Here is a 14,122-nt window from a genome sequence, read left to right as displayed (position 1 = left end):
TATCAGAATTTCATTATCATTGGGAGTCCTTAAAAAAAAATTTCCAAATATTTTCTCTCAGAGACTTTGATTTGGGTGGTTTACCAACAGCTTGCCATGCAAATGCTAATGGAAATTAAGAGGGCAACAACCAGTACTATTCATTTGCTTGAATTCTTGCCAGGTCAATTCTCAGAATTGTACATTCTGGCCCAATGTCTCAAAAGGTAACTGGAAAACAGTGAAGGTGAAAGAAAAGTCTGATACATTAATGCAAGATTCAGCTACCAAACGGTTTCTTTCACAGGGTCAGTTTCAAATCTAGGCTGCTTTGATAGCTATAATAAGATTTACTCAAACATTTACCATCAAAAGGTCAAAATTCATTCCATCTGTACAGTTTATTAACCTAATTGATCAATATAGTACTACTTTTGAAAGTTTTTAAACCACATCCCCTTATAACTCTAGTCCAATACAAAATGCTACACCACTTCATGGTAGTCAATTAAATAATTGCTGTTGAATGCAGCAGTTTTTTCTTGAACAGCATTCAACGTGGACGAGAATACTTGTGTCTTTAACCACCGGTTAAAAGGATATTTATGTTAAAACAGTTGTCCTTTAACTGTCAAGTTTCATTCAGAAACTAGGGTCTTAAACATGAACAAAGGAAACTAAGTAAATGAGGGGCAAATTGACTATGGTGGATTGGAAAAACACATTAAAACAATTGTTGGTAGACAGGTAACATCTAGTTTTTAAAGAAATAGTACATGATCTACAACAGATATATACCCCAGCTAGGCACAAATACCTAAAGAGAGAGATGAATCAAACAACTAATTCAAACAAAAGGTGTTAAAGACTACATTTAATTAAATGGTAGTTGTTATTAAAAAAAAAGGATATTAGAAAAAATGGCAAGCCAGGGTACTGGGAACAATTTCAAACCCAGCAGAGGACCACCAAGAAACAGACGAAGAAGAAAAAAATAAGAAAGTGAATGTAAGCCAACAAGAAATACAGCCTGTAAAAGTTTCATAACGTGTGTGGAAAGAAAAAGAAATAGCTCAGACAAAATGAGCACATTAAAAGTTGAGAGAGGAGAACAAGGAAATTTGAGAAACAAAGCAATTAAATTGGTTTGTCTTCACAATGATACAGAAATCCTCCCAGAAATACTGGGTTTTAAAGAACTTGTGAATCTGAGGAACTCAAAAATATTAGAATTATTAAAGAGATATTACTTCTAAAGTTAAGAGGATGACAAATTCCATGAATCAGAACAACTGTATTCCAGTGTTGAAGGAAGTGACTACAGTGGTAACCAATGTCTGTATTGTTTAAGAATCTGTAGATTCTGGAAAGGCTCCAGCAGAATAGGAAGTAGCAAATATAACCCAACTACTTAAGAGAAGAAGGAGGGGGAATAAATAGGAACTGCAGATCTGTTAGTTTAATGTTAGACTCTCACAACTTCCCTGTTTCTATTTTAAAGAATGCAGTATCTAAAGAATTAGATAATAGAGAGACTGCTAAAATTGGGCAGAGCTATGGATACATAAAGAGAAATAGTGTTCGACAAACTTGGGAATTTTGAGGATTTCACTTGCAGCATGGATAAAGGAGAACCAATAGAAGAGGTGCAATTGGATTTTTAGAAGGTTCTTGATAAAAGTCCCATACAGGAAGTTAGTAAACAAAATTGGAACACATGGGATGGAGTGCATGGATTGAGAATTGGTTCAAAGGAAGCAGAGGATAGGGATAAAAACAATTCTTAGGATGACCAGCTGTTACCAGTCAGGTTATTTATAATTTAAATACAACTTAAAATTGTAATATTTTAAAATCGCTAATGACGAAAGCAGGAAGGAATGCATGTTGTGAGGAGGATGTATGGAATCTACAAATAGGCGAAGGGTGATTGGGCTAGAAATATGGATTGATATATGGAATGTCATGTGAATAAATGTGAAGATATCCACTTTGGTAGAGGATTTTTTTAAAAATCTGCCTTTAAGAGGGAGAGATTGGGAAGTGTTGGTGGCCAAAAGGACCTGAGTATTCTGGTTCATGATCACGAGAGGTTACCGTGCAGGTATAACAAGCAATTTGAAAGGCAAATGGTATGTTGGCCATCAAAGAGATTTGATCATAAGATACCGTGCTGCAATCATATCAAGCCTGAGAGTGGGACCTCAGAGTAAGAGTCAGAGTTGTATACAGCACGGAATCAGACTATTTGGTCCAACCCGTCCATGCTGACCAGATATCCTAAATTAATCTAGTCCCATTTGCTAACATTAGGCCCATGTCACTCTAAACAACCATTCCTATTCATATATCCTTCCAGATGCCTTTTAAATGTTGTAATTCACCAGCCTCCACTACCTGCTCTGGCAGCTCACTCCATCTGGTCAGCATGGACGGGTTGGACCAAATAGTCTGATTCCGTGCTGTACAACCCTGACTCTTACTCTGAGGTCCCACTCTCAGGCTTGATATGTACCACCCTCTGCCCCTAAGGTCCCTTTTAAATTTTTTCCCCCTCTCACGCTAAACCTATGCCCTCTAGTTCTGGAGCCCCCCACCCCACCCCAAGGAAAATACCCTGTCTAGTTATCATATCCAATCCCCTCACGATTTTATAAACCTCCAAGGGTCACCCCTCGGCTCCGATGCTTCAGGGAAAGCAGCCCCAGCCTATTCAGCCTCTTCCTCTAGCTCATCTGGAGTATTTGAGTGTGTTTTGGACAACTTAAGAAAGAACGTACTGTCAGTGGATTCAATGGAGGTTCACCCGACTAATTCCTGGGGCAGCAGGCTGTTTTAAATTAAGAGATTGAGGAGACCTGGTCAGTATTATCCAGAACTTCAAACAAAAGAAGAGTGGTTGTTCTGAAACTTATGAAATTAGTCTATGACATGACAAGTAGAAGAGATGTTTCCCTAGCTAGTCAGTCTAGAACTAGAAGACAATTACAGAATAAGGATTAAGCCATTTAAGACAAAGAGGAACTTCTTCACTCAGGATGGAAAATCTTTGTGAGTTTTCTACCAGGGATGTATGTGGAAGCTCACTGAGTTTGTAAAAGGCAACAATCAATACATTTCTAGAGATGAATGGCAGCAAGGGATATAGTGTGACAAAATGGCACTGACTCAGGTGACTAGCTATAATCAAATTGAATGGCTGTGCAGGCACAGTGGGCTGAAAGGCCTACTCCTGTTCCTACAACTCTCCTCCAAAATAAGTAACTACTATTATGCAATCATTAAAAAAAACGTTGAATTTTGTAAAATTCAAATAATGCTTTAAAAGTTTGTTTCAAGTGCTTCAATTTGTTACTTCAACATAACACACTGAAGCAGCATAAACCATGCTAATTAATTCATGCATTAATGTTGAATGCAAAACTAGCAATTGCATTGTCTTTTCAACAACACAACTGGATTTCTTCATTCTTGTATGTTAATTGTAAGTACAGTTTAGTTTGGATCTTTTAAAACACAACGACGCAAAGATTCAAGGACCCTTACCAAAACACATTGCAACTGTATCTTCAGAAAACAATGAATCCTTTGATCTGAGGGTTGTGTACGTAAACACAGCACATAATAAAGCTTTCAATACAAGAGCATTGAATAATTACCAGTTATCTTATGAAATGCTTAAGTTCAAGGGCGTGCAAAAGGAAAAGTCAAACATTTACATTAAGAACTGTGGAAGTATTAAAAACTTGGCAAACTGCTTCATGAATAGATACTTGACCAAGGTAAAAACTATCTTGGCTCTTAGCATCTCGCTTTAGTGGGAAAAGTACTGGAGAGAGAGACTGGAGGTTGTGCAATTATAATTTGACGAAATATAGGGAGTATATCACAGGTTCATTAGTGGGGGAGCTTCCTGAGCTAATTGGCTTCTCTGTCCTTGAGCAACAAGGCAATAGCTGCACTGTGCTTATCTTGATCTTGAATTATTGTGGAATGCAGAATATAAGCAAAGTTATTTGTATCATTGCATAAATATAAGCTGACTGTTCAGCTCTGGAGAGTGCTGATGAACGGTGGAGACTATCTCAGCCTCTCCATGAATTCATGACAAATGAAGCTTCTTGAAACTAGACTGCAAGTCTCAGACGAAGTAATTTCCTTGACAAAAGCCAACACAATGCATTATGGCTCCTTTGCACCTAATCATTTAGCAAACATAATTGCTAGATCTCAGGATAAACAGAAGAAAGTAACTTTCAAAATAATGACAGGTTTTACTGAATTGCTGGCTAGGCCAGCATTAATTACCCATCTCCAATTGTGATGGCGAAAGCATGGGGAATTGCCCTCTGAACCACTGCAATTGTTGGGGGTTGAAAGACAAAGTGCTGCTGTGAAGAAGTTAGATCCAAGATTTTGAATCAGCAACAGGAAACACAATGATACAGCTCCAAATCAGAATGGTGCAAGACTTAAAGGGGGAAACTCGCAGGCATGGCATTCTCTTATCCTTGAGTCAGTACTGGTTGTGGGTTTGAAAGATGCTGTTGAAGGACCATGCTGTTGAAGCTGAGCAGTATGTCTTGGAGATGACAAACATTGTTGCAACTGTGCACCAGTGATGCAGAAAGTGAATGTTGAAGGTGCTGGATTGAGTGGCAAATGGCAAGTTCTTTTTCCTCTGGATGGGTCAAGCTTAAGTGTTGTTAAAGCTGGACACGAGGCAAGTGGCAGGTGTTCTATCACACCCTTGATTTGTAGATGGTAACACATGGAGAGTTATTTGCCACAGAGCTGCTCTTGTAATTTATGTATTCAGTTCAGGTTCTGGTCAGCAGCAAATCCCAAATGGAGGTTTCAGCAATTGTGATTCCACTGAATTTGAAGGAGCAATTGTCAAGTTCTCCGCTTGGACATTAGTGGGTTCCAAATGATTTTTCCTTTATACTAGAAGATTGTTATGGCCTGACACTTCAATGGTACATATGTTACTTGCCATTTATTAGCCCAAACAGATCTGCTGTCTAGATCTTGTTGCATTTGGACAGTGAAGAAATTGTTGCATTTCAATATTGAAGAAATTACAATTGGTGTTGAATACTGTCTACTTCTGATCGTAAGATGAAAGGAAGGTCATTGATGATGAACCAGCTGAAGACTGTTGATATCTTGGAAATGAGACGATTGGCTTTCAACAACCAGAATTATTTGCCTTTGAGCTAGATATGACTCCAATCAGATTTCTCCCCCTCAGTTTCCATCAACTCTTTTTCAAGGATACAATACTATACACAGTCAAATGTTGCCTTGATGTCTAGGTCAGTTACTCACAACTTATCAGTTCAGTTCTTTGTCCACGTTTTGGCAAAGGCTGTAATGAGGTTGAGAGTTGAGTGGCCCTGGCTGAACCCAAACTGAGCATGTGAGTAGATTATTGCTTTTTGAAACTTCAGAATGTGACGGAACAGAAAATACTTACTTGCTCATTGAAAAGGATACTGGAAAGCATTTCAAAAAATAGGTTTCAGGCCACTGCCTCCAACTTCTCAAACCTCCACAAAAACATTAGTGAGACAAGGGAAACAGCTCAAGGAGTTTATAAAGAGTCAGAGGTATACAGCATGGAAATAGGTCCTTCTATTCAACCCATCCATGCCATATAAACACTTGGTTTTCTAATGACATGTGCATGGAACAAAAGTACTCATATTTTAAGTCAAAAAGATGGTGACATTTTGAAAAGTTATGAAAGGCAGCAAACATCCTAGTTCCATTCTTGCATAAATGTTACTCAGCCCATATGAGAACAGATCTCATTTTGGCACCTCCATACTTGTAATACTGCTGAGAAACTGATTCTATAAATCACCAGCAAATTGTGCCATCACTCCTTGGTACTCTGTTGTATTTCTCTGAACAGAAAAAGAAAATCTGATCACACCTGGATTAGAAACTTGATCTTTAGTAACTGTACGAAGTTCAGGGAAAGATGTGCTACTGATAATATTAACAATTTTTTTTAAATCAAGCTTTACTTTTAATAACTTTAATTTCAGTTTCCATCACCAGCAATGTAACTCTGAATCTTAATCTATAGACTTGTAACTGAAACTGCAAGAACTTCTGGAAATTTCTCTTCCTTATAAATTGCAATTTGACATCATAATTCAACCACATTTTACACTCACCTGGTGTAAAGGGAAAATTATCCATCATTTGAAGCCCACTAATTATCAGTAGCGATGGCTTAAACTGCTGGAGTTGTGCCTGAAAATCTTCAAGTGACTCCAAAATAGGGTTGGAAGTGTCATGATGGACTATGAACCTAAGGAGATCAAATAGTCGATTATTTTCAGGTGGTTAAAACTGTCAAGTATAGTTAAGTACATTTATGCAACCATAATGATGGGTGAAATCTACTCCTCTTGAAAAGCAATGAACAAGGTGGCCACAGGGGAAGACAATTCACTTAAATGTCATCACCCGCTTTGGCTGCAATTAATTTAGGGTAAGAGATGAGCTGAATAGTTTCTGGGGTGGGGTCATTTGGTGTACACTAATTTTGAAACAGAGTACCTGAGCCCACCCTTTGCTCTCAAATCTGAACCCATGCCTTATTTAAAGCCCAACCACAAAACCACAGTCTGAACTCAAACATTTGGCATTTTCAGGAGCAATCCTTCATCTTACAACTCCAAGGGTGGTGGCCAGGTAGCAGCATATCCTCCACTGTGATGCTGCCAACCTCTGGTTGGCCAGTAGCTCCAGATGGGTAGGACTTCCTGCCACAAGGTGCCAGAAGATCTAACAGGCTATCTCCCCTTAGGAGGTAATGAAAACGCTCTCAACTTTAGAATTATTCTGAAAATCCCAATGTTAGTTTTCAGCTTTACTCTTTCAACTGAATTATTACAATCATTTTGTGCTTAATTCAAAACATGTTTTGTTACAGGATGTACATGTATTTGGAAAGGCAAGGACTGTTTAGGGATAGTCAATATGGTATTGCGTGGAGGAAATAGTGTCTCGCTAACCTGATTGAGTTTTTTGAGGAAGTGACAAAAAAAAAAGATTGATAAAAGCAGAACAGTGGATGTAGTGCGTATGGACTTTCACAAGGTGTTCAAAGTTCCGCACAATAGACTGTTTAGCAAGGTTAGATCGCATGAAATCCAGGGACAGCTAGCCATTTGGAAACAAAATTGGCTCAAAAGGTAGGTGATAAGAGGATGGTGATGCAGGGCTGCTTTTTCGACTAGAGACATGTGACCAGTGGTATGCCACAAGGATCAGTGCTGGGTCCACTGCTTTTCGTCATTTAGATAAGTGATTTGGATGTGAATATAGGAGGTATAGTTAGTAAGTTTGTAGCTGACACAGAAGTTGGAAGTGGACAGCAAAGGTTTCTTCAGATGAACAAATGGACCAAGGTATGGCAGATGGATTTTAGATAAATGTGAGGTGCTGCATTTGGGCAAGGCAAATCAGGGCAGGACTTACACACTTCATGGTCAGGTCCTGAGGAGTGTTGCTGAACAAAGAAACCTTGGAGTGCAGATTCATAGTTCTTGAAAGTGGAGTCTCAGGTATGTAGGATAGTGAAGAAGGTATTTAATATTACTTCCTTTATTTATCAGAGCATATTGCAACTGTAAAAGACATTGGTTAGGCCACTTTTGGAATAGTGTGCGCAATTCTGGTCTCCGTCCTATAGAGTTGGACGTACATCTCTATGACTATGTCTGCCAAACTCTTACCCATTTACACTGCTCAAATAAAAATGAATCACTGCCAGTGATCTTATAGTGATAGATGTAGCTTCATCCCATCTCTGGAGCAGAACACGAAAGTATTGGGAACTTGTCCCAGGGCAGACATGAAAAGATTATCCTGACCTTCCTTCCTAAGTTGTCACCTGAGCTCCGTATGGTGATGCATGGAAAAAGGATGCACTAAACAGAAAAAGCCTCTTTGTACACACTAAAGTAATGCCAGATGTAACAAACAATGGCAGGGGGATAAACTGCAGATGTATCAAAGTAGATGGTAAAATTTGGAACAATTAAAATGAAAATCAAGGATTTTAAATATAAAACTGATATGTAATGCTTTCAGAGGCATTTTGTTTTACAAAGTCAATGAAATACGTTTGAATGAATGATAAACATGCAAACTAGCTTACATTTATTTACTAAAACTGAATGGTAGTTTGGTTAATTACTCTATGACAATTTGTGCAAACTGATTTTACACACCTGTTTGCTCTTCTAGACACTAGCTTCCCCCATTTGGCACCAGTTGAGTACTCTAGAATTAGGTGAATGTCAGTTTCATCTACAGGTTTGCTCGTAACTAGAAAGGAAGAAGAGTTGTTTGAAGAGGTCAAGAATTTTAGTTTATTGTAAAGTGATCATCAAGTGTATTATATAGCCAATAACTAAAACATCAACATTATAATCAGCTCCATGCCAATTAGGTTAAATATTTTAGAAGCTCCACTCATTATCCTGAGCTTAGAGCATATCTTACAATTAGACACGATGCAGTTAACATCACAAATCAGATCAGCCATAATCTTATTAAATGGGATGAATGACCTAGTTCTGGTCCCATTCTTATTATCTTATAGGATCTCATTGGCAAAAATTGAATTGACTGAGATTTGGGTACATGGTGGGGCAAGAAAATAAAAAGCACAACTAAAATGAGATACCACCATTCATTCCCACATAAGGACAATATTACCCCTAAACTGCTAGGCCACACTGCAACCTAAAGATACAGAGTAAGGCTTCCATAATAGCGTATAGTGAAGGCATATTGCCACAAAAGAAAAATAAAGAGATTAGGCATAACAACTAATCTAAAGAGGAACTCTGGTGTGAAGGCATCATTATCACAACCATAGAACCAAGCCATATTTCAAACTCGTCCTTTCAACTGATGAACTGTGTATGGCTATTGACTTTTTTGAAAAGTTTTTTAAGCACTCAAGAAGTTATGGCACATTACTTTTCAAATGAAAAATATCTTCACAGACAAAAAAGCTAGAATCACAAGGTTCAATCCAGAGACAGGTTTTACTGGAGTAGAATTAGAACTAAACACTGAGAAAGTGAGGACTGCAGATGCTGGAGTCAAGATTAGTGCGGTGCTGGGAAAGCACAGCAGGTCAGGCAGCATCTGAGGAGCAGGAGAATCGACATTTCGGGCATAAGCCCATCATCAGGAATGAGGCTAGTGGGCCAGGGCTGAGAGATAAATGGGAAGGGGCTCAAGTGGGTAGCTGAGAAAGTGATTAGTGGATGAAGGTGAGGGAGAAGGTGATAAGTCAGAGGGGGGGAATGATAGACAGGTACAGAGGGCGGAGCCAAGTTGGAGGCTTGGGACTGGGTTAGTAGGGGAGGGGAAAATGAGGAAGCTGTTAAAATCCACATCTGTCCTGTGTGGTTGCAGGATCCCTTCACCACCTCCAAACGGACCCCACTACCAACGATATATTTCCCTCCCCACCCCCATCAGCGTTCCAGAGAGACCATTCCCTCCGTGACTTCCTCATCAGGTCCACGGCCTCCATCAGCCCACACCCCATTCCTGGCACCTTTCCCTGCCACCGCAGGAAATGCAAAACCTGCGCCCACATCACTCCCCTCTCCTCTGTCCAAGGCCCCAAGGGATCCTTCAACATCGGTCAGAAATTCACCCGTACCTCTATCAATGTCATGTACTGCATTCGGTGTGGTATCCTCTACATCGGGGAGACAGGACGCCTTCTTGCGGATCATTTCAGAGAACATCTCTGGGACACCTGCATCCACCAACCCCACCACCTCATGGCTGAACACTTCAACTCCCCTCCCACTTAGTCAAGGACATGCATGTCCTGGGTTTCCTCCACCGCCAAACCGTTACCACCCGAGGCCTGGAAGCAGAACGCCTCATATTCTGCCTTGGGACCCTGCAACCACACGGGATAAGTGTGGATTTCAACAGCTTCCTCACTTCCCCCCACATTATCTCAGTCCCAAGCCTCCAACTCAGCACCACTGTCCTGACCTATCCATCACTCCTCCCCCCACCTCCCCCCTCCCCGACCTAACACCTTTTCCCTCACCTTCATCCACCGAATCGCTTTCTCAGCTACCCATCCCACCACCCCACTCCCATTTATCTCTCAGCCCCGGCCCACTAGCCTCATTCTTGATGAAGGGCTTATGCCCGAAAAGTCAATGCTCCTGTTCCTCAGATACTGCCTGACCTGCTGTGCTTTCCCAGCAAGTGTAGAACTAAACACAGCCACTTACTATTACAGAGTACTCTACATTTCTTCAAATTAAAATGGCAAATTGATGACCTGTGTATCATCTGGGTAGAAACACAATCAGCATTAATTCAAATTAAATTTTGTTTGTTCTGGCTCTATTAAACAAAACAATCGATCTCCAAAGCCAGTCATTTTCTAGATAATGGTCACTAGGAGGTATGCAATAGCAACTCAGTATGACTAGTTTAAATTTTTTTTTAATCCCATTCTGATTGAGTGTACAAAACCTTATCAGAAGTGCAACATTTACACAACAGCATCCATTAAATTGTAAACTAAGATGATATAAAGCCAATCAAGTGTAGTTTGTCTTTTTCAACTATCAATTTTGACATCTAACCATTAATTTCCCAATTAAAAACACCACCAGTTAAGATCACAACCAACCCAGCAACCTCTATATCCCAACGATTTGACCTCTGACTGAAGGTGCAGTGATTGATCATATTTCACTGTTTTATTTCCCCTCTATTCCTTACCCTCCTGCTTTCCATTGCAAGAACTATCCATTAGTGTCCTTCATAACTGTCAATCACATAATACGTTCTTAATTCCCGAATTAGTCATTCTTTTAAAGTCATGTCTCAATCTCATCTGTCCATCTTTTACTAGCACTCAAAGTACAACGTTATTGTTTGTTACCCAGCATGTTAACAAAAATCCAACTATTGCAAATTGGCAGCATTATGAAAGAAAGGAAGATTCCAATCAACAGGACAAAGCTCTTGGCCTTGAGATTCTACAGATTGTTACATGCAAATTAAACTATGTTAAGATCCTCTGTTGATCCTTCACCCTCCCCTACCATAAACTCCATCTTGTCCAAAGCTCTGCAGCTCAGTGTCTCGCCATATCTTAACTGTGCTCACATCATTCCTTCCTTTATTGTTTTTCAGCCAGTGACCAAAGGTGTTCCACTTCTGTTTGTCACCTATATAAATGATTTAGAGGAGGATATAGAAAGCATGCTTAGTAAGTTTCTGGATGACACCAAGATTGGTGGTATAGTGAACAGTAAAAGGTTATCTAAAGTGACAATGTGATTTGATCAATTGGGTCAATTGGCTGAAGAGTGACAGATGGAGTTTAATTTGGATCACTGAGAACATAGAACATAGAAAAATACAGTACAGAACAGGCCCTTCAACCCACGATGTTGTGCGGAGTAATAATCCTAATCTAAAATAAAATGACCTAACCTACGCACCCATCAATTCACCCCTGTCCATGTACACGTCCAGCAGTCACTTAAAAGTCCCTAATGACTCTGCTGTATTTTGGAAAAACAAATACAAGACAATTACAATTAAAAGTAGGGCCTTGGGCAACACTGTAGAACAGAGACCTTGGGGTTCAGGTACATAATTCTTTGAAATTTGCAGTACACATAGATAGGTGGTAAAGAACTTGGTTAGCACACTATCCTACATTGCTCAGACCTTGGAGTACAGGAATTAAGACATCACGTTGAGGCTACACAGGATGTTAGTGAAGTCTCTTCTGGAACACTGTGCCCAGTTCTGGACTCAGTTTATAGGAAGGATATTATTAAGCTGGAGAGGATTCAGAAGAGATTTACCAGGATGTTGCCGGGAACGAAGGTTTTGAGTTAAGAGGATAGGTTGGGACTCTTTTCCACTGGAGCATAGGAGGTCGAGAGATGACCTTAGAGATTTATAAACTAATGAGGGGTATAGAAAGGGTGAACAGCTTGTGTCTTTTCAAATCTAGGGGGCATATTTTTAAGGTGAGAGGAAGAAGATCTAAAAAGATGAAGGACATTATGTTTTAAAAGCAGTGGTTCGTCTGTGGAATGAACTTCCAGAGGAAGTGATGGACGAGAGTACAGTTACAATATTTAAAAGACATTTAGATAAGTACATGTATACGAAATGTTTAGAGGGATATGGGCCAAACACAGGCAGATAGGACTACTTTAGCTTGGGATTATGGTCAGCATAAGGGTCTGTTTTGTGCTGAATGACACTGTGACCTTCACTGATTCCTGCCGTTCCATTAAAATTGTCATTCCCATCTTTAAGACCCTCCAAAATCAAGGTGTAATCTTATTTCAGAGAATTCCTTCAATCTTACACTGCTCTCAACTTTTATTCCTCCAATTACTGCTCAACCATGCCTGTAAAGAAAATTTTAGTAGCTTGGCTTTTTTTGACAACTCTCTCCACAAACCTCATCAACTAATTCTCAAAACTGAAGCTGACTTTGTTACACAATTAATATCAATTCAAATTATTGATCATGACATACTTCTTTGTGAGTCAGAGCCACTTTGGGGTATTCAATTAATGTGCTCAAGCTGTTCACATGGACTGGTGTTTAAGATTATACATGTGCTTAAGCCAAACATGACTTTATTGCTACAAACCAGTCACGTGCTCTTGAAGGACCTCAATAAGGTCAGGCGTAAGACGACTCCCAATGAGTACTTCACACCCTTCCTTGGCAAGACGATTCGCCATGACCGGTGCATTTCCACCTAATGACCAACGTACTCGAGGAAGACCCTGGGTAGCTTTCACCAACTTACGAAACAATGTATCATTGGAAATAAAGCGTCTGAAAATAAAAAAATTGTAATGACATTAAAGTGTAAGAATACAATCTAAGAATTTTAAAATAGGAGGCTGTTTTGAGCTCATAACTGCACTACCTCTAAAAATTGTTATGAGGTCTTGACTCATCATGAAAAATAATTTTCCTCTACTGTTATTTTCTTCCTTATTCTACTTCTCTACGACACCTCATGTTTTACATTGAATAACCAATGAATAAATATCAGACTGTCAATCTGCACTTTAATTAGGAATTCAAGCTATGTTAATATTGCCAGCCTGATTCAAAATCATTTTGATTTCATAATAGAGTACCACCACATTGTCAAGCTTTTCTTGTTTGTACGAAAAGAACCCAGAGTTCTGCAGTCACTTTCCAAAGTAAAAAGTCACACCAAAAACAATTTAAGTAAATATCTCTCCAATACTTTCCACAGTGTTAACATGTTTCAACAACAAAAATAAAGTCAACCACTTCACACTTACAATGAAATTACAATAAGTCAAAATCGGATAATCCAAAATTCTATAATTGTAGCAAATGGTTAGCCAGTCCCCATGGCAAAAAAGGATATCCATCTATTGGATTTCCTAAAGTCAGTCAAAGTTAGAAACTCAACTCCAGATTAGTCAAATTAGTGCAAAAAGATGAGTAATTTAAAAATGTTGTCGCTTGAAGACAAAACGAAATTGACACTGCAAGTGGAAAACCGAGGTGCAAACTAAATAATGGATGTCATTAAGGAGTGGGAGATTCCACTGTCAAGTTTTGTCAACCATCCTGAAGCAAAAGGCCATCATTTTAGAACTAATAGGCATTCCCTCCAGCAAAGATGATGTTGAGAACGGTTATCTTTTCAGAGGGTAAAGCAATTTCACAAACATGGCTCAGTGCAGCTCAAGCAGAAATATGTTTCATCGCCAGCAGGAAAGGAGAGTCATCCTAGGGTACCTCTGACTGCAACAAAGCAACATGCTGCATTCAAGCCAGGCAGGACTCAAAACTACAATCGTCTGATTCAATGTCAGACGTGTAATCCATTATGCCACTGGGCCGACTCACCAAAGAGGTCACCTGCAGTAATGAACATCTGGACTAATTCATAGCAAGATATAGCATCGCCATTACATCATAAGCGATGAGGCTGTGATAATTAGTGACTGCATTCCTTCTAAGCTATGTAGTCACTGAAAAGGCAAACATATGCCAATTATGGTATCAACTTCCAGTTCCAGGGATCAATGC

At 39.4% G+C, this 14,122-nt stretch overlaps 1 protein-coding gene across 1 annotated transcript in view; it reads right to left on the bottom strand.

Annotated features, from left to right (window-relative positions):
• Window positions 1–14,122, bottom strand: part of adpgk2 (ADP-dependent glucokinase 2) — a 38,169-nt gene that overhangs the window by 5,414 nt on the left and 18,633 nt on the right. Inside the window, exons 3-5 of the mRNA XM_043695557.2 lie at window positions 12,690–12,880; window positions 8,235–8,331; window positions 6,168–6,304 (exon numbers count right to left, since the gene is read on the bottom strand). Coding sequence (XP_043551492.1) covers window positions 6,168–6,304; window positions 8,235–8,331; window positions 12,690–12,880 — 425 coding nt within the window. The remainder of the gene's footprint in view (window positions 1–6,167; window positions 6,305–8,234; window positions 8,332–12,689; window positions 12,881–14,122) is intronic.

Source organism: Chiloscyllium plagiosum, unplaced genomic scaffold (assembly GCF_037043375.1).
Source record: "Chiloscyllium plagiosum isolate Xiang-an unplaced genomic scaffold, Cpla_swu_hap1 HiC_scaffold_10, whole genome shotgun sequence".
Classification (NCBI taxonomy): Eukaryota; Metazoa; Chordata; class Chondrichthyes; order Orectolobiformes; family Hemiscylliidae; genus Chiloscyllium; species Chiloscyllium plagiosum.
The sequence above is the reverse complement of the archived record's forward strand: the minus strand, read 5'-3'. Positions and strand labels throughout refer to the sequence as shown.